The 20,948-nt window shown below is 46.8% G+C and overlaps 2 protein-coding genes across 4 annotated transcripts in view; one reads left to right on the plus strand and one right to left on the minus strand.

Moving 5' to 3' along the window:
• Positions 1-19,738, plus strand: part of cicb (capicua transcriptional repressor b) — a 40,938-nt gene extending 21,200 nt beyond the window's left edge. The window contains exons 3-21 of one of the 3 annotated variants that reach the window (XM_079751649.1): positions 3,741-3,890; positions 4,025-4,190; positions 4,761-4,872; positions 5,410-5,592; positions 5,841-5,973; positions 6,810-6,988; positions 7,538-7,676; positions 8,541-8,638; positions 8,828-9,848; positions 9,957-10,096; positions 10,271-10,431; positions 12,245-12,423; positions 13,560-13,973; positions 15,041-15,369; positions 15,698-15,849; positions 16,069-16,229; positions 16,632-16,766; positions 17,003-17,134; positions 17,395-19,738. In XM_079751649.1, coding sequence (XP_079607775.1) covers positions 3,741-3,890; positions 4,025-4,190; positions 4,761-4,872; positions 5,410-5,592; positions 5,841-5,973; positions 6,810-6,988; positions 7,538-7,676; positions 8,541-8,638; positions 8,828-9,848; positions 9,957-10,096; positions 10,271-10,431; positions 12,245-12,423; positions 13,560-13,973; positions 15,041-15,369; positions 15,698-15,849; positions 16,069-16,229; positions 16,632-16,766; positions 17,003-17,134; positions 17,395-17,690 — 4,280 coding nt within the window. In that variant the 3' untranslated portion in view covers positions 17,691-19,738. The remainder of the gene's footprint in view (positions 1-3,740; positions 3,891-4,024; positions 4,191-4,760; positions 4,873-5,409; positions 5,593-5,840; positions 5,974-6,809; positions 6,989-7,537; positions 7,677-8,540; positions 8,639-8,827; positions 9,849-9,956; positions 10,097-10,270; positions 10,432-12,244; positions 12,424-13,559; positions 13,974-15,040; positions 15,370-15,697; positions 15,850-16,068; positions 16,230-16,631; positions 16,767-17,002; positions 17,135-17,394) is intronic. The other 2 variants (XM_079751650.1, XM_079751651.1) reach the window with 2 other exon arrangements.
• Positions 19,739-20,221: 483 nt separating this feature from the next.
• znf526 (zinc finger protein 526) overlaps positions 20,222-20,948 on the minus strand; it is a 5,235-nt gene continuing 4,508 nt past the window's right edge. The window contains 1 exon segment of the mRNA XM_079751492.1: positions 20,222-20,775. Within this exon segment, the coding sequence (XP_079607618.1) occupies positions 20,602-20,775 (174 nt within the window). The 3' untranslated portion in view covers positions 20,222-20,601.

Below are 20,948 nucleotides of genomic sequence, written 5' to 3' on the forward strand. Positions count from 1 at the left end.
CCTTTTACAGCTCTTCTCACTTCTGCATGGTTCCAGTGAAAACTCACTCATGTCAATATCATGCCAACAAAGAGAGAGCTAGGATGGCAGAGGAGTTGCTATGTGGGTGTGTGTATGTGTGGGAGGGGATGAGGGGGTGCACGGTAGAATACAGCCTGACAATGACTGTAAAATATCACAATCACTTAGAAATATGCATATTTTAACTTACTATATTTACGATTTACTACTAACTATTTGCTATCATAATGTCAATTTCCTCATCAGTTATTCTCTGGAAATCTACACCCAAGGTGGTGATTTATGGGACTGATTTGTAACTTGGGACCTAAGGGGTTAAGAGGCCCTTTACTAGGACCACATCTGCCAGAGGAACTCGCTGTGACCTTATTGGCCAGTGTCCCAACTCCCTAGGAGCCGCTGGGGGCCACGGTGTTTACCCCTCCCAGTTCTGTGCCTCATTGATTGACAGTGGAGAGAGTTCTGGTGCAGGATATGTCGCGACAACAACACACACGCACGCACACACACAATGCCCTTGTTAAATCCAGTAAGATACCAGCTGTGGCAGGTATAGGGGCGGTTTTCTATCCAACCTTAAATATCTTTACTATCTGTTGTTTCAGTTGACATCGCTACCATGGTCACATAAGAGAAGTTCTGTTTTCACACAAGTTTTTTTCTCTCCGTCCACCCCCTTCCCCGTCCCTCCCTCTTCTGAATCACAGAATGACTCTCGTTCTATTTTTACCCTCTGGTCCTCTCCTCTTATCCCGTTCCACCCATTTTCCTTCTCTTACAAGACAGCCACCCTTGCATGCTCTCATTTCTCTTTTGTCTCATTTCTGGTGGGTCTCAATACAAATTGCATATGTGGTAGTGGTGACATCCGGTGATGGGAGAGTAGCATTATTAAGAATAACTTGATTTACTGACCTAAAGCAAGTGGCATTACTTGCTCTCTCACTCACAGCTTAGGAGCAACTCAGGTAGGGAGTGAACAAAAGGGAGGACACATTCACAATCTTTTTTTCAGATTCTTAACTAAAAGCCATTTCAAGTTTACCCAAACTTCCATTAAATGACAGGGTCCATCCATCCCTTAGAGAAAGTAGCCAAAGATAGTCACTCACAAAATCCCTATATCCAACATTCAATTGCCGTGTTGGGTACAGCAGAAAATACGTGACCACCATGTAAGCATAAATGCGCCCCCTTCATACGATGGCCATTCTGATTACTACACCTGGATCTTGGCCCCATGGCTGTTGCCAGTCCCAAGGGAGGGACTTCGTGTAACTTGTTAGGTCATTGGTTGCCCTACATCTGACCGCCGGCGTTTGATTCGCGCGTTCATACAGCCATGTAGTTATACTACGAACTTTTTACCAGTAGATAAGTGACAGCATACTTTAAGAAGCACGTATAGCAAAAAGACAATTGACAAGGCACACAAAATGGTGTTTGTCATTTAATAATGCCTTGTTTCTGTTTTTGCTGTTACGCTGACTATCAAGATTAGAACATTTGCATATGACTGACATTCCTCTGCATACTCTAGCCAATCAGTAATCCTGGCACTCCGATGACTGGTTGTTGCCTCGGCCAATGCTGATGTCTAAATCCACCGAAAGGGGCGGGACACGGTTGGGCGAGGTTGACAGACTTGGAAGGGGGGCAAGCAGCCTAGTTTACAACAGGAGGAAGAGGGAGGGAGAAAAAGAAAGGAAGGGCTTAGGTTTTCAAGAGGGAAAAAAAACAACTCAGTAAACTTGAGCCTTTCGCCGAACATGTTAAACGAGGACATTTCCACGCGAAAAGGCCTCCACCACGAGAACTAATCGAGGCTGATGGTGCGCGCTGCCTCGTAGGGGGAGGAGGACGCAGCCCGGAGTGGCTCGAGCTAACCTGCTGCAGACGGACCTCACGAGCCGCTCGCTGCTGCTGCTGCTGCTGCTTTTAATCACTGAGTATTAGATGCTAATCATTCGGGGTTGAAATCCGCTTCAAACACCTCCGGTTGGGCGTTTTGTTTACTGTCCTCGTTGACAACTGGAGCGGAGTTGGATGAAGCAGACTTGATATCTCCTCTCAGCGGACCGGAGCCGAGGGGATCCATCATCGTCGCTGCTGCTCCGCGTTGTAGTCCATCAGTAGCTAGCTAACGTGAGGCTGCCTAACCCGAGTTTAGCTCGTAGTAGTGGACAGGTTATGGACGATCCTTGACAGATTTGTAGTTATCTTTTGACGGTTTAGGTAGCGGATGCACCCAATTTAACAACAGACGTGATACCCGCATCTCTGCCCCTAAGTTAACGTGGTGTTGATCACTAGTGTGTCGGTACAGGCAGGTGTGCACATTTCATGTCAGGGATGGAAACCACCGCAAATGGCATATGTATTTGTTTGGCGATTTGATTACGAAAGGATGTTCTCTTTTAAACAAACACGTTGTGTGTGCTGAATACACGTGAATAATCGTCGGTGTGGAGAACATGAGAACAGTTGCGTTTCTTTTGGCTGTTTGTGAGCGAAGGGTGCAGGACCAGGGGCGTTCCCGAGGGTCTGGACCTGTATACTGGGAGCTCTGGTTGATGCAAGGGGCAGCTAGACTGGCCGGTGTGAATTATGTGAACCAACACTGACAGACCCCGGTGTTATATTAGCAGAGCCCTCTCGGACATGAAGTGCTCAATGTGTCTCAGTTAGCGACATATGTCAATCATAGCCCACATCTACCTATTGCCTCACTAGCTCGATAGTCACGGTTGTCCTGCTACGTCTGCCTTTTGAACTAGATTATTCCGCAGGGGGGTTGTTTTAGTGTGTTATGATCTTCTGAGATCACGTAATCACAGCACCGGTTTCATTGATTTACAGATCTAACGTGTCTCCAAAGATAGATGCGTAGTTGACGGATCCGTGTTTTAATCCAGGCCGGGGACGAGAGCGAGGCCTTGTTAACCCATTCGGCGCCATTCTAATGCGCCGATGTAAACAAACAGTGAGAGGGCATCGGGGGTAATTAGACCACGGCGGAATCTTGCCTTGATCGGTAATTTTCTAGTTTGTCTAATCAATTCCGTTTAATTTTCGGTCAATATACAAATGTAATCATTTTGTATTACATTTTGCCCATGGATATTTGATTATTCTGTTCGATTTATCAAACTGCGGTGTTGCCCGAGAAGGAAAGAGATGGAATCCCTGCGTCATAAAATCGTAGTGATGTCCAAATATAAATAACGACTGCACTTCGACAAACAACTGGAATAATGCAGTGAATAATGTGAATGATGATCGCAAACTGAAGGGAAGACAGCTGATGCAACAACCACGGACCACTTAGTATTTTATCAGAATCAGATCAAACTTTTCGTTGAAGTATCATCCCTTCCAAGAAGGGACATCTTTTTTTATTATAAAAAACACACCATTTATTATAAACCACAGCAGCAAGACTTTGCTTCGACCATGTTCTCTTCAGAGAATCCTCAATATCTGCGTCAAGGATTGAGCATGTTTGGTCAGTGTAACCGTATTTATGTGTTTTCAATGTATCGTATTCCTTATTTATTTTCCCAAGATAGCACCATGTCAAATATGTGTCATCATAAATAATTGTACAGGTTTGATTTCTTAGAAATGCAGTTTAAATCGATCAGTTAAGTTTATATAAATAACTGGATTTTATCATTGCTAGGCATTGCATTTATATTAAAAAAATCCTTCCTCTACAGTGTGGACCAATGTGGAGCCACGGTCTGTTCCAGTGTTCCCCTGGCATTCATTGGTCCCTTTCCTGGCACCAACCCAATCAGATGCGTTTGCTCAGTCAGGAGAGGGCCAACAACCAATCAATCACCCTCAAGCAGCAAGTCTAAAGTCAGGTAAACAAACGGTTTTACTGTTCAATTGTTTTGAACCAGTTGTCTTCATGGTTATTAAAGATGGAATGCGTTTTTGTGTATTTCCCATTGATTCTTACCAATGCTCAACGCCGAAAACATGTAATTTACCTTAGAATGCCAAGGGATGCCGGTGGTGTTACAGGAGCCAGCGGAGGTACCCATGACCGTGGAGAGGGGTCCCCAGTCGCGGCCTCTTCCCTCGGTGGACGAGCCAGCTCCAGAGAGGGAGAAGGAGGCGGAGCGGGCCGACAGCGAGACCGAGAGTGACGTGGATGATCCGTAAGCCAAACCTACTGTTGTATTTGAAGTGTATTAGACATGCCTGAGACCACTGTTATGTTTGCAAAGTTTCGCGGTTTTCCATTGTTTAGTTCCTCTTCGTTGGTATCGGTGCGTTAGAGAAGTTGTGGGTTGCTCAACGTCAGACTTTGATAGATATTTATTTTAAAAAAAGGAAAATGTGTGGGATATTTTTGTAGGCTTGTTCTAAATTTGGCAGCGTAGCTTACGGCTAGAGCGGCGATAACAGGAACTAAAGCATTCCTTCTCTTTATGACAATATGAAAGGCAGTGGTCAGGCTGCCAGTTATTGACTTGGAGGCGCTGCTCAATCTGCTGATCTGTGTTTCACAAGAAACCAACTGCCAGGGCCCTGAGCCGTAGACTAACCGGTAGTTCTGGCATATATCAAAATGGAATCAGGCGAATATTAACATCTAGAAGGAGCAAGCAAAACATTCAGTATCTGGGGCTCCATGGTTGTACGTGGCCAATGCGTTTTTTGTCAACCAGTTATTTGTGTGTAATGATCTTCAATGTCTTGTGTAATGTATTTTCTCCCTCTTCCAGGTTCCTCCCGGGAGTCCTGCCGGACCCGCCCCTTTTGGCTGTACCGGTGAAGAGACGCACTCAGTCCCTCAGCGCGCTGCCCAAAGACGGGGACAAGAGCAGTCCTGGGAAGGTACGCCCCGGACCCCACATCTATACTTCTCATCACTACAGTAGTAAACCAATGTGTAGGCTTGGTTTTGTGTTGGAGAATTTACTGCTTAATCATTTTACAGTCACTTTTATCAGAAGCAATTTACAGTTAATCTATTACAAAACGTGTTATTGATGAACACCGGCTTCATTAATTAATTATTATGTATCTTAAACTCGAGGGTCCCCAGATTTGGGAAGACCTTGATCACTCTCGCAGCAGAAGGCATACAACACATACAACACAGCCCTTATTATGTAGAAATAGTCATATCAAATTAAACATGAGAAACTCTGCTAAACACAACTCAAACACCACGCATATTAATTAGATTAATTAGAAAATTAAAAATAGGCTGGAGCTTAAGAGGTTAATACATTTTAGGCATATTTTAGGGTTTGGGCATTGCTCAAGGAAGACTACATGTAGACTGTAGACATTGGGTTTAAACCTAGATACATTTTCGGCTGGGAGTCAAACACCCTAAGCACTGCACAATGCTCTCCATCCTCTCAGAGGGAGAAGGACCACATACGGCGGCCCATGAACGCCTTCATGATCTTCAGCAAGCGTCACCGGGCGCTGGTGCACCAGCGGCACCCCAACCAGGACAACCGCACTGTCAGCAAGATCCTGGGGGAGTGGTGGTACGCGCTGGGGCCCAAAGAGAAGCAGAAGTACCACGACCTGGCCTTCCAGGTACGCAGGCACAGATGTGTATCCAAAACATACAGAGCCATCATCAGTATTACTAGTAATATATATATATATATATATATATATATATATATATATATATATATATATATATATATATATATATATAGGCATTTAGCAGAGTGGAGACTGATCTGTCCCCACACTAGACTATCCTGCCTCCACTGATAGCAAGTTCAGAATATCCTGTCTTTTCTAAAGCGGCATTTACCCAAACGGCCCGTTCCCAGGTGAAAGAGGCCCATTTCAAGGCCCATCCAGACTGGAAGTGGTGCAACAAAGATAGGAAGAAGTCCAGCTCTGAGGGCCGCGGCATCCCTAGCGGTAAGGACGCCAGAGAGAGGTCCATGTCTGAGACCACAGGTCAGTCTCACCCACAATCCTCCATACACATACACACTAGGGGTGTAACGATACATGGATTCGTATTGAACCGAATCGGTACGGACGTCACGGTTCGTGCATGGATTTACACGGAGAATACACGGTATGAAATTAAATAAAACTGGCGTGCGAATTAATTAATGTAATGCCAAACTTATGTTTGATACGCGACCTTCAGGGACAACTGAGACGCCTGAAAGGGTGCCGGCAAGTTCGAGCTACACACGCTGTCTGTTGATTGGTCGACAGAATCGCACTTCCGTGAGACAGGGGAATAATAAACAAACACATAATCCGTGAGGCAAAAGCTTGGTTTATTGAAGAAAATGTCTCACCAAAGTTTGCCGTCCTTCTTGGACGTCCTACATTGTTGATCTTTGTTCATTCTGCGCGTTCTTCTTTTTCCTTGGATTTATGCTAACGTAGCTGCCGCGGCTATCACAATCCGGTTTTAACCCCCTCCCCACCCCCCACACTTATTGTTTACTGTTTACATCTTAGATTACACAGTTCAGGCTGTTGCAGCTAGCTCACGGGAGAGACTGTATGACACTAGGTGGTACAACCTGAGACAATAAAAAAGAATTTCTTCTGCATTTTTGTTTTTTCTTTTCCCTTCATTGTACCAAACTCGTACCGAACCGTGATGTCTGAACCGAGGTATGAACCGAACCGTGACTTCAGTGTACCGTTACACCCCTAATACACACGCATACACAGAATGCTATACACTATCTAGAGGATGCAGGTCATCCAAACCTTGCCCCGGTTTCCCACGGTGTTTAATCAAACTGTTCCTCTGTGCCTGGTTATAGAGCCTCATTCAGTGGAGCTGAAAGGGGCAGGGCCGGGTCTGGTGGGCGTGTCCGAGCGGAGCGCAGGAGAAGGTCACGTGGGCCAGCTGACCCGCCCCCGAGCCTTCTCACAGAGTGCCATGCACAGCCTTGAGCGGGGAGAGAGGGGCAACACACAGGCGCTGGCTGAGCTTGCGCAGGTACAACAGGGCTGGGGAGAACTCATAACTATTCACACTATTAGTGATACAGCAAAATATATAGGTTTGTCTTTCAGGGGCTTAATGATTGCAAAAAGGGCTGGCTTTTTGGTTTTGTCAGTCCTTTCTCTAAAAATGTTTCTATTCACGTAGCAGTACATTAACTAAGCTTCTTTGTATTTTGAAAATATTAAATCCAACAGCAATGTTTTATGAACTTCTACACACAGGAATAATGCAATACAATTAATCTTAGTATTTTTGAGTGATGCAGTGATAGTGAAATTGTGGACCGAAAAATTTGGCCGATTCGGTTGCTTTTTCGGTTTCATTAATATAACCGTACTGAAATATGTTATTCAAAATGTATTCGACACAGCAGATAAACATTGGCCACAGCCATTTTTGAATGTCATCCTATTTGCCGATATGCAGACAGCGTGAACATCGGCCGTTCCCGACGTCTGGCCGATAAACCCGTGCATCCCTGTTGTTTTTTGTGGTGGTTCATGAGTGGCCCTGCTAAAGACAGTCTCTACCTTCCTTCAGATGTGTGGCGACGGAGCAGGACAGTTCTCGGGCCGGCCCCCGCCTCAGTCCCGGGCCCAGCGGGGGGTCAGCGAGGACATGACCAGCGACGAAGAGCGCATGGTCATCTGTGAAGAGGAGGGCGATGACGATGTCATTGGTGAGAAGTTGTAGCTATACACAGTGCCCGTTAGAGAGGAGAGCAGGACTCCCAGAAGGCTGTGTGTCTGCCCGCCCCTTCCTTGTGCCGGGTTATAAATAAATACATTGAGCATCTCCGAGTGTCCTAAAAAAGATTTGATGTCATAATGTAGAAAACACCACCGCTTCCCGGCCTCTTGTCCAGCATACAAAGTCTATATTGTCACTTGACGTGTGCAGTCACTATTCAGTTTTTCATTTTAATAAACAAAATACGATCATTTTAATCATGTGGTCTCTTAGTTTCTTTGGAGAAAAGTAACAATAAAAAAAGTCACCTACCATGATCTTGAAAATGGTCATCAATATGCAGGCGAAAATGTGACCTCAGTGATAAAAGGACTGATGTTCCACCATGGTTCTTAGTCATGGGTTACTACGGCTGTTGCCTTAATCTCTACAGCTGTAGCTTTGGCCAATGTCGACAATTACATTTTTGATTAAGATCAATACAAAATATATCCATCCATAGAATAACAGTATATGTACAGTAATTACAGACTCAATTTAATTTAGATGCAATAATAAGATAATATATGTCACACAATGTTTGGGAACAAATAAGAAACAGAAAATGTTTTTTTCCAAATGTCATTGTCTCACTGCATTACATCCATAACTAATTGAATTCCAACTAATGCAATCTCTGCTCCTCTGGTTTCTGCCTTTCTGTTCCCTTTTAAGAAATCCAATATAAATTAGAGTGCACTTATTTTTAAGCTTTTATCTCTGCCATGGACTGTGTGCTCCATTGTGATTGGCTAATAAAGGCTCCCATTCAAATCCCTTGTGTAACCATCGCCCTTGCAATTCCTTCCTACAGAGGACCCCTATCCCACCAGCTCCATCGACCTCAAGTGTAAGGAGCGAGTGACCGACAGCGACAGTGACAACGGTTCAGAAGACGAGGGGGAGCGCAAGGTGAAATACTATACTGTCCGAAGTACTCACACAGAAGCAGCCCTCCGTGGTTTGTTGTTTGTTTGATCATCCAGAAACAACACACGAGGAAAGGTTAAGGAGTGGTTCATCCCTCATTGGGCCCAGATGGAGTTGTTAAAACCTTTTTATTTATTTCATTTGGATCTTTTTGTTTCTCCTTCTCCGCAGCGGGCGTTTGCGCCGGTCATCTGCTCCTCCTCCTTCCAACCCACGCCACACAGCAGGAGCGTCTCCCTCTCCTCCTACACCGCAACCAAACGCCACGACGAGGGCCGGCCGGGGGCGGGGGGGCTGGCCGACCGCCGGAGAAGGGGAGGAGATGGGGAGAGTAAGGATGGATATAGAGGAGGAGGAGGAGAGGGAGGCGGCATGGCGTCCGCTCCTCTCCTGCTCTCCTCCTCCGGTAACTCGGTCATATCCAGCACCTCGAGCATGGGCCTCCCTGCCTCCACGGTCGGTCACCTGGGCCTGAGCACCATGGTGGGCATGGGGTCGGTGAGGGTGGCCTCCACCGTGGTCACCAACGTTGTGCGTCCTGTGATCAGCTCGCCGGTGCCCATCGCCAGCAAACCCCGTGATTTAGGCCCCTCCCCCAGCCCCCTGCACGACAGGAGGTCCATGACCCCACATCTGCAGCAACAGCAGCCGCAGCAGCTTCTGATTGGCTCCGGAGCAGGAAGTGGGGCGACGGTCAGTGGGTACTACTCCTCCCCCTCCTCCTCCTCCTCACCTCACACCGTGGGTGCAGCGGTCGGTCCTGGAGGGGTCATGACCAATCTGGTGCTGGGAGGGGCGTTTTCCGCTCAGCCCACTGTGCAGCTCATCTCCCCACCCCAGCATCACCAGGCAGCCCCACAACAGGCCCCTCCCACGAGCCACTTAGCAGCCCCGCACAGCCAGACCAACGGGCCCCTGCCCCTCTCGCTGCTCCAGCCCCACCTCCTCTCCGGCCCCTCCCTCACCTCTCCCGGGGGCAAGGCCGTCACACAGGTGCAGTACATCCTTCCCACCCTGCCTACCAATGCCAAGAGTTCGCCCCAGCACGTCAGCCAGCCAACCAGTGTCTTCAACCTACCCACTGCCCCGCCCACACACGTATCCTTGGCCAATGGGAAGCAGCATGGTTCGGGTGCTCTGGCCGGCTACACGACCAGCCAAGGCGTGGGACTGATCAGCCCTGGAGCCAGAGGTGAAAACCTTTTTAGAGCATTGTGATAAAATACAAAACGTTCCATTCTCAACTTATAAATGTTTGGGCTCCTCTGAATGCTCTTTTATTGTTCTTTTGTTTCTTCAGTGCAAACCCAGTCCCCGGGGCTCCAGGGTAAAATGCTGGTTCCCATGGCAACACTGCGGACTGTGCCGGCCTCCGCCCAGCAGTTCCCCATTGTTGCCCCACCCCTTCCTGTCCAGAACGGCGCACAGACAGGAAGCAAGGTCAGTGAGCATGTCAATGCCGGGACACTGACTGAACAGACGCTAATTACACACTCACTTATTCATGGCAAACATTAAAAGTTTTCTGGGCACGGTGTTCGTATTCCAAATGCACATTAGACGAGCGATGGGAGCGCTGCCATGGCTCACCGCCTCCCTGGGTCTTTGTTCCAGATCATCCAGATCGCTCCCATGCCTGTGGTCCAGGCCCAGCTCCCCCAGGGCGGAGCGGTGCATCCTGCCAGCCCCTTCCCCGGGACGCTGGGAACAGCTGCCGTCATGGCCTCTGGGTCAGCCCCCTCGCAGACGCTGCTGCTGCCACCTGCATCCACCAGGTGGGGAACAATACATACACACGCACACACACTCACACTCACGTACACACACACACGTAGGGGCTGCACAATTTCAAGTGGGGCATAATCGTAGGGTTTAATTCTTATTAAAAGTGGATGATAGTTTGCTGTTTTCTCCCACTGTCTATCTTTAATACGTTGTTTGATGACATTTATTTGGTTCTTGAGCTGTAATCATATTAATATAATACGTCTGATCCTCTTATATAAGTATTAGAGTATTAGATGCAATATCTCAGCTTTCTTAGTCATCATATTCACATTACTATGTTTTCATATTTTCTAACGTTCAATCAAAACTAAACCTTGCAAACGCACAGCTTGATATGAATCCCCATCGGCGTGACCAGCCCTTACACACACATTACATCTGTCCCGTCAGTACACGCCAACAGGAAGCACACACCCCTGGCTCACAGAGGGCTTGTAACGGTTTGTGAGAAAGGCTGTGAGAAAGGTCCCACCGAGCCCATCCCCAACCAAGGGAAAATCAACACAACAAGGTCAACTAAAGGGACCACTCTGATCTGCATTCACCTACTATGTTGCTGCTCCCCCCACCTCTACTGTGATTAATATCCACCTACAGGCTGGACTGGTTATGGCCATTTTATTTAGGTTCTTCTATTCATCAGTTTAATTAATTGTATTTTGCATTTTATTCTCCTCTAAACACTTTTATATGTTAGAGAATTAGCAATAACAGGGTTGACTGATTTGTGGGTGGATTGGGATTTTAATATTTTCAATTTCAAATCATTTGGACCAAAAATAAATGAGCGAGGGTGGACTGAAGAAGATGCACAGTGCAAGTTTAAATAGATCTTTATTAAAGAGATGGTCATTTGTGGCACCACGCCTGAACAGGAACGTAACCAGCAGGACCGGACCCTGTGTCGTCTCATGGTAGCGTGAGCCTAGCTCCATAGGCCCAGGCTGTAGGAGCCTGGAACATCGACGTCTGTTCAGGACCGAGTTGGGGCCGACGCTGCCTGCCTGGTTCAAACAACAGTGGTGCATTACTGGTCCTATTGGTTCAGCTCTGCTCTGGAGCCGCTGGTTCACAGTCATACTGCTGTCGGCCCGCTGCATCTGCCTTCCACCGCCTACGCATGACAGACAGACAGACAGACAGACAGACAGACACTCATCTGAGGCTGCTGCCTCTGATGCACAACGCCTTCTGACCCCTCATGCAGCAGTTTGTTGTCTCTTCCTCTTTCCATTTCGAGTCTTGTTCACTTCTCCCCGCCTGTTTTGTCTGATGTTGTGTGTGTTCTCCGTTAAATTAACTTTAATATGGTTGTCTTCAGACTTCTACCTTTTTAACAGTTCATGCATATATGTAAAAATCGAGGTCATTCTATGATACTAAGGCTGGGTTTCTGTAATTCATCTGTGTTTTGCTGCATTTCATCACTAAATGGTACCTGGCTTTTTTTTAGTTTCTCTGAATTCTATTGGCCAGAGACTATTATAGAATCAGACAGTGGAAGGTTTGACTCCAATGAATAATACTAATATACTTCGGAAAACTTGGATGGACGTTCAGGTTCTTTCACTTACCTTTGCATTAAGGAAACCTAGATAGATACCAATTCTAACACTATATCTACATTATATTATAATAAAGCACACAAGAGTTGTTGAGGGCAAGGAATATCTGACGCAGGTATAATACACAGAATAATGAAACTGATCTGAGCAACTGCTGTGATGTTTGACTTTTACCATTGCTCAAATGTCATCTTCTGCTTCCCCTTTTCTCTCTCTCGCTCTATCATAAATGTAGGATCACCTATGTGCAGTCCACTCCAGGGGTCCCCTCCACTTTGCCCTTAGTCTCCACGACGACAGGCTCCTCCCCCAGCCATCAGGCTCTGCCGTCGGCCGGATCTGCATATGTCCCTTCAACCATAGCAACGCTGGGCTTCACCGCCATCGCCCCCCCGGTGCAGCCTCTGATGCCAGGTCAGTGCTCTGGAGGTGGCTGTTAGGTCTCCTGTATTAACAGGTATCTATGAGGGTTGGAGTATACATTTATTAGACTGTTGATACTTCTCCCGAAAACAGTGCAGTTTACAGTCAATCAACAATCAAACAAATGAAACCTTGATAATGAAGTAAGAGCTCATCTGTCTGTTTCCAATGTGCAATGAACTGCTACACTCTCTCCTGCCACAGGGTGGAAGCAACTGTCTGCAAATCACCTTTTTTTAACCATTCTTTATCAAACATAAGAAACCCGTTAACAATCCAGTATAAGGCTGCTAGGCATGTTTAAGTAAAGACTAGCGGTGGTCTCACTACTGCATAAGCTTGCTATTCATATCTTTGTCTTAATCGGCTAGGCTAGGCCTATAAGCCAAGAGGAATTACTAATCTATCATTATGTCTTTTTGATTGCCTCACATGGGGTGACTTTGAAAAAAACGTTTCACTTTTCTCCATATTCTGCGTGTATGCCAATATAGTTTGAGATATATTTTTAAGATGAGGATGAGGAGTAAGAAATAAATCAGGCAGCACTACATACCTCGCTTTCATTTACATTTATATAGCCTAGGGTTTTCTCATTTGTCGACCATAGAGACATAGAGGGCTTATTGTTTGGAATTGCATCTGGCATCAATTGAGGATTTTAAATTAAACAAATCTAATTCACTGTTTCCTAAAGGTCATTCATTATTTCTGCCTGTATTCTCCGCCAATCTCAACATCCATCCAGCAGGTTGCATATGTCAGAGAATAAAGCTAGTTTTCCACCCTAAGTCCTATTCTACTCTGAATGTCCTCAATCTGATTTCAGTTGTTCTCACACAGGGGACTGTCACATGTAAAAAGAAAGGGGAAAAAAGAATGGCGCTAGCTGCCACAAGCTCCTATTCTTTATCCTCGTGCTCAAGTCCGCTGCTGACATCAGATCAATCCTTCTAGCCTCAGAAGATTTTCCAATAAGTAGGAATAAATGTAACAAGCAAGATGACGAGATTTATAACAACTAGTATCGTTCTACCTGAAAAAAACCCCCAACCATAGCATCTATTGATTGGATATATATTGGATTCAATGAAAGGACTTGTTCTCATCTTGTTTCTGTCATCCAGGTCACCCAGCGCTGCTCGCCCGCGCCCCGTCCCCACAGCCCCCCACCCCTGCGACCGGGGGGCAGGCGGTCACCACCATCTACCCTGCCTTGTCCAGTGGCAACACCGGCGTGGTGTCCATGGCGAGCATGCCTCCCAGCATGGTCTACTCCGTCTCCAACCCTTCCGGCGGCTCCGTGCACATTCTGTCCAAGCACACGGTGGGAACGCCGACCACCATCCCACACACCCACACCCTCAGCTACCCCCACCTGGACCGGCAGGCCGAGAGGCACGCCGAGCTGCTGGGGCACCAGGACCGGGCCATGGAGAGGCCGGCCACCATCAAGACCACCTGCAGCAGCGCCGTGTCGTCCAGCGGCCCGGCAGTGTCCATGAGGGCCTGCAGTCCCCCACTCTCCATCCACCCACCCGGTAGGACCCGCTACCTCTCTGCCAATACGCATTCTCCTTTCTTTAGAGGCATTCTGTCTATATTAACGTACTACTGTTCACTAGTAGACCATATACTCGGATCAGATCATCGGTGATTAAGCCAGCAAAGGGGACACTAGTGTTGACACATGCATTAAAGGGTAATTCCGGTGTAAAATGGATTTGGGATATGTTTTGTATGATAACGAGTTGAAACGTTCGTTTTGGAGCACACAATCCGCATATAGACGCATTCTTCAGTTGGCTGATTCTATCAAAACACTATAAACTTGGAACGATGTGGGCACTGGTTATGGTAAAAACTAAATCGCTATTTTAAACCACTTAAAAGGCTAAAAGTAGCCCGACACTTCTTTTGTAGTATAATAAGGGTCTTAACATATCAAACGAGGCATTGAGAACTTTGTAAGTGTATATTGTTTATTAAAAAGGAAATTTTATACACACAATACCATCAGTAGATCACCCGTCGACGCCATTTTGTTTTTAAGACTCGATAGGTAGATGACGAACACAGAGATTGTGACATCCGTCAGCAACACGCAACCTCTGTGTTCGCCAATCTACTTATCGAGTCTTTAAGTGGTTTAAAATAGAGATTTAGTTTTTACCATAACCAGTGCCCCCATCGTTCCAAGGTTATAGCATTTTGATAGAATAGGCTAAAAACAGCCAACTGAAGAAAGCGTCTATATGCGTTTTTGTGCTCCAAAACGAACGTTTCAACTCTTTATCATACAAAACATATCTCAAATCCATTTTACCCTTTAAGCTCCAGTAGATTGCAATTGAAGTCTGTATTTCTACTCAGTGCCGTGGCTTTTTCCAAACCCCTTGTAGGCTCTTTAAATAATTAACCTCCACAGAAAGGTCTGCAGTCCTTTTTGCAAGATGCTCCTACCTGCTTATTAATGATGTGTATTTAAAAAAAAGTCTGCTAGAAGACCTGATGGTAGTTGTATAAATATTTAACTGTGATTCATGTCTTACTGAATTCCATTACTTGATATCAGGTCTCTAAAGAAATATGTCATCTCATTTAACAGGCAGTGCACCGGGCACACCCAAACTCCCCCTGCCCTCCGCGAGGACCCCTCAGAAAGTGAAGGCCATGGTGGCCAACATCCCCGTGGGCAACTATGAAGGAGGGGGCCGCGGAAAGGACAGGGACAGGGAGAAGGAGCGAGAGAGGGACCGAGAGAGGGAGAGAGAGAGGGAGGCAGCAGCCTCCCGTTTCTCCTTTGAGCCCGAGCCGGCGGGCTCCCCGTCCTCCCACCCCAGCGAGGAGCTGTCCTCCTCCGACAAGCCCCCCGACGGCACCAGCGCAGCGGACGCCTCCAGCAGCCGCAGCCGGGACAGCAGTGCCAGCAGAGAGGTAGGGGGCCGGGTCACAGCTCAGTGTGGATATACATTAAGGCATTCATCATCAAGATGAGGATATACATCACGATATCTGCTGAAACGTTTTAAATCTGAGGTTAAATAACGCAATTCCTATAAATAATGTGGAAATAGCATGGAAGGGACTCGATGGTATTCCCAGAGCAGCCAGAAATCTTTATTCTTATAAATACATTTTGCATTAAATGACTGTCCACATTTTGAGTGGACTCACCGTTGCAGTAGCTACTGCCCAGCATTAACTATTGGTGGTGAGGGGTTCTCTCATCAACGTCTCCGTGGCTGTGTCCTTTCCTCTGCAGACTGGATGGAAGGAGTCCCTCCCCTCGTCTCCTCTCCCTCCCCCCTCTGAACCCGCACTGCCCCCCCCGCAGACCGACAAAGAAACCCCCCCACCAAAGAAGATCAAGGCCCGGCCCCCGCCTCTCAAGAAGACGTTTGACTCTGTGGATAAGTGAGTTTATATTGATACCTTGTGTCCGCTGTGAATTAGAAAAGTCTTTTCACCAACGTACCCAATAACGATATCACAGGCTCGCTTCATATGAAGCATCATAGAAGAGAGACCTACCCTCTCATGCCATAGCTCAGGCAGCATGTGTACAGCTGCCCTCCCGGCGGGCCCCAGGCGAGCCTGTGTATATTCACGTGTCCTCTGCGTGTCCCTGTGTTGGTCGGGCAGGGTACTGTCGGAGGTGTACTTCGAGGAGCGCTTCGCCGAACTGCCGGAGTTCCGGCCGGAGGAGGTGCTGCCCTCGCCCACGCTGCAGAGCATGGCCACCTCTCCACGCGCCATCCTGGGCAGTTACCGCCGCAAGAGGAAGAACTCCACAGGTGGGTCACCAGGGAGCGCTCGGAGTCAGGGGACGGACAGAGGGACGTGGTTGTTCTCCTTGTTTAACCACGCGCCGTGGCGTCGTGTCTGTGGGGGTAACAGTAGGCCGTTACCCTGATTGGTCGTAGCCTGGGTTACGACCTGATGAACCTCCTCACTCCCAGTATTGAATGGCTTTGGGTTTGGCCTGGAGGCTGGAGCGCTTCAGTCCTCCTGACCCTGGGGTAACCCTTGTGGACTCTCACTGCGTAGAATGATGGAGTCTTGGAATCGGGAGTAACATGAGCACTGCGTTGAATCCTGTACTAAACCACAACAGTTTCCCATGTTTAATCAAGAGTTTTGCATTGGGTTTGGGATGTTGTTTGAGAGGGTTTTGCTGTCTGTCCCTCCGGCCCCAGACCTGGACTCGTCCACGGAGGACCCGGTGTCTCCGAAGAGGAAGAGCCGGCGCCGCTCCAGCTGCAGCTCGGAGCCCAACACCCCCAAGAGCGCCGCCAAGTGTGAGGGAGACATCTTCACCTTCGACCGGCCAGGTAAGGACATCCGGGCATGTCTGGTCTACCAGGGAAACCAATTCAGACAAAATGAGAAACAGGAATTAGATCAATTTAAAAGGATTTAGAAGGTATCATAAAGGTCTTGTATATTCAAAATACCTGCCATGTGATTCCTAGCCACAGGAAAACACACACACAGGCACACGCAAACGAACACAAACCACAGGCCAGGCTGACCTTGATCCCACCCATAACACGAGCTCTCTCCCCAGGCACGGACGGGGAGGACATCCTGGGGGAGCTGGAGTTCGATAAGGTCCCCTACTCGTCTCTGAGGCGCACCCTGGACCAGAGGAGGGCTCTGGTCATGCAGCTCTTTCAGGAGCACGGCTTCTTCCCTTCAGGTAGCCCAGGCTGGTCCAGAGAAATAAAATACTTGATGCCTAACACACATTATGTAATACAAAAAAAGACAGTCACTCTTAGTCATTTTGGATAAAGGTGTCGGCTGAACAGCTACGTTTTAATTTATTTGCGATGTGTGAGAACGGCTACCTTGTCCAACGTTATGCAGGGATCGCTCTAATTAACAAAGTACAAAGAGCCGTTGTACACAAGTCAGATATGTGAAGGGCCGAGCTGACCGCTGCGTTCCCCCTCACAGCCCAGGCCACCGCTGCCTTCCAGACACGCTACTCGGACATCTTCCCCACCAAGGTGTGCCTGCAGCTGAAGATCCGGGAGGTGAGGCAGAAGATCATGCAGACCGCCGCCCCCTCCGAGGTCTCCGGCCTCGGCGGTCCGGACTCCATGCCTTCCCTCCCTGGGCCCTCTGGCTCCCAGTCCGGAGAAGGGTCCGGGGCAGGCGGAGGAGGAGGGGAGCCGGGGGGAGTGGATGGGGAGCGACCAGGAGAGCACAGCCCGGGAGATCCCCGGGAGTCCCAGGACTCCTCCAGATGAGGGAAGCTGATTCGTTTCTTTCGTTTTGTCGGACCAATCAGCGACGGTCAGAGTCACGCCTCACCGCCACTCAGCCTGCCCCCCTTCCCGCCACCACTGGGGTGTTTCAGAGGTCGCACTCTTCACCTCTCCTCTGGTCTCTTCCTCCATCTTTACATCCTCGGTGGCCAACTTCAAAGAGGAGAGGACACACATAAGGTGTACAACGACGGGCATTGATCCATTTGAGCCGTTGATAAGCCCTGTACCAAAAAAGATTTACATGTGAGATGCCAGTGGCACAAAAAACAGTTAACACAATACCATGACGCACACACAGACACATAACCACCCATGCACACTACACCCTGCAGACTTTTATTCCCACAGTTGATTCAGCACTCTTGTTTTTATGAACAACCTTGGATAAGGCCTCCATTGAAGCCAGTTAACTGCAGACCATTGTGTTCACCTAGACCTCGTTTGGCCCTGAAGCAACGGGGGCCGTGGTCGGGACTTAAAGGCTCTTGTGGCCCCTTTTCAGAATGTGGTCAAGTCAGTAGTTTTAGTCTGTTAAACTAGTTTTCTTTTTTATTTAGAGTATAAATAATTCTGAGTACCAAGCAGCGACAGACTGCAGGAGAGGAACAAAGTGTGTGTGTGTGTGTGTGTGTGTGTGTGTGTGTGTGTGTGTGTGTGTGTGTGTGTGTGTGTGTGTGTGTGTGTGTGTGTGTGTGTGTGTGTGTGTGTGTGTGTGTGTGTGTGTGTGTGTGTGTGTGTGTCGTTTGTCACTGCTGGACATTATGGGGGCTGGGCCCTCACCGGCTGGGGACTGTTTCATTGGGTGAGATAACCCGTTGCTATGGGGACGGTTCAGAATGGCCCTTTCATGGAGTTCTTTTCGCCCCAATTTATTGCTCAACTGTAGACATTCGGGGGAGGTCTGTTCAAACCAAACGGCCGAATCTTATGTGGACATTTTTGGCAGTGCCATCATCATTATCCTCGTCATTTTCATCACGGCCAACCGACATCAATCATCCCTTCCCGTGGTTGACCTCAGCAGATGCCAATAACTAGGAAAGCAAGCATTCCTGTGCCTCATTCGCTCGCCATGAAGGAAGACGGTGGGCCCCAGTCAAAAAGGCACATCCTGTTCACAGCTGGACTGAATCCTATTGCCTCAACCACAAATCCATATATAAAGGAGGTTGGGGTTACCCAGCCTTAATCCCTCCTGTTGCCAAGCAATTTTATTACCAGTTTTTATTCAATATTATCATTATACTTCAGTTTTGTTGTATTTCTCTTGTTTTTAATACTCTACTGTGTCATTGAAGTAAAACCTGGTCCTTTTTAACTGACGGATATTATTCTAATTGTGACCAGACATTAATTTTTAGAGCTAGTTTTGAGGCAGGTGTGTAAGGACACTTACACAAACCCTCCATTTTAGTCTTTCATTCGGTTGCCCTCACCTCAACATAGGACCTGTGGTGCACTTGTTTTCTTGATTGTCACAAAGGAAAAAAAACAACTAAATGTGGGACCTTATATTCCTTTTTAAAAGAGTAATATGTCATGTATTTTTTGACAACCCTGTATTCTTTTTACTCCCTCACTATTAAGTTGGATTTTATAACCTTCATCCCTTTGCTTGTATTCCTCCTCCCTCCACCTCTTTCCTTCCCTCCTTCCTTCCTTTGTCACTTTATTGCAATCTCCATGCACGGCCATCTGGATCGATGGAGAGAAACTGGGGGAAGTAGGGCAAGGGTAATTAATCAAAGAGGGTTGGTAAGGGTATATTATATTGGTTGTCTTTGTGCAAGACTGGGTTGTGTTGTACATAATTACTGTAGAGTCAGTAGACTCGTTATATTGAGGAAAAATGTGTCATTGAATATACGTTGAATTTAAAGATGCCCATTACTGAAGGTTAGACATGGTATGGATGAAAAAAAAGTGGATATAAATTTTTTTTTGTATTATGCTCCTTGTTTTGCTGCTACAGTAAGCGAGAGAGGAATTTATATGAATAATTTAAGTTTGTATCTGTACCTTTCAGTATACAAATAAAGTAGATGTTCAACTCATGTCATGTCTGGTTGTTTTACTTGTGCTTTAAAATGAAATCACTCAAGTTTATATAGATCATTTATATGATTTTAGTTGGGATATTAACTGAATCGTTCAAGTAAACTTTCTGCTTAATGTTGCAGTAAGAATCAAATATTTGGTTCATGGATCATTAGAGGAAATGTTAAGTCTTCCTTGGCTGCTTGTGAGATAAAGGAAGCCCATCTAACATCACTTGGACCTCGTAACTTGAGATGGCATTTGCTATAACATGTTTAGACTAAATGATTCGAGAAACTGATCAGATATATTGACTTTGAAAATATTGTTTAGTTGCCAGCCCTGATGGGACTTATGTCAGTGAGGTGTTATTACACTGTCATATTTTCTGTAAAACTAGTACGTCAAACACGTGTGTGCTGGTATCCCTCAGCATAGCAGTTCCAAGATTATTTCAACAGACACGGGAAACATTGAGAAAGATTCTTCAAAACAATTTATTCCACTATTTACAATAGAATACATATATTCAAGCCTCACTTCCAGAAGATCAAACAAAAGTTTAAAAAAAAAAAGAATTTGGCATCAACATCAAGTAAAACAAACAAGACTTCCTCCTAAGTGTCAGCTATTATTCTTCAGATTTAAATGCATTCAATATGAAATGTCAAATAAGAGTCAACTGAGTTGTTGACTGGAGATCTATCAGTTAAGCACATTTGTGATTGTCAATCATTTGGGGGAGTACTATTGGCCCTGGTAATGTCACTTTCTCCTTTGGCTTCAAGTAGTGATTCTGGAATAGCCTTATCCTTTAGCTGGGGACTAGTCAGTCTGAAAAATGCTTTAGGCCTCAAAGCAGCTGCAGGCCTTCCACGGTGACCGTGTCCATGGTGAGGCCGTTCTCCAGCGCTGTGTGGTAGATCTCCAGGGCCTGCTCCAGCGCCAGGGTTCCTCCCTCCGCCGTCTCTATGATGGCGATGGTCTCTCCAAATTCATTACACATGATGGTAGGTGTGCCCTGTGCCTGAAAGGAAGGAGTAGGAGGGCAAAGAGATAGGTCAATATAGGCTACAGTAGGGATATATGATGAAACAAGCAATTTTATATGCATCAAGTATTTAAGTATTATCCACATCACAGTTACAATTCACAAGAGCCCAGTGAGGAGCCGGAACCCTGCACGTCGGAGGCCTGGAT

The sequence above is a fragment of the Pollachius pollachius genome (genome assembly GCF_949987615.1).
Source record: "Pollachius pollachius genome assembly, chromosome: 1".
NCBI classification, from domain to species: Eukaryota; Metazoa; Chordata; class Actinopteri; order Gadiformes; family Gadidae; genus Pollachius; species Pollachius pollachius.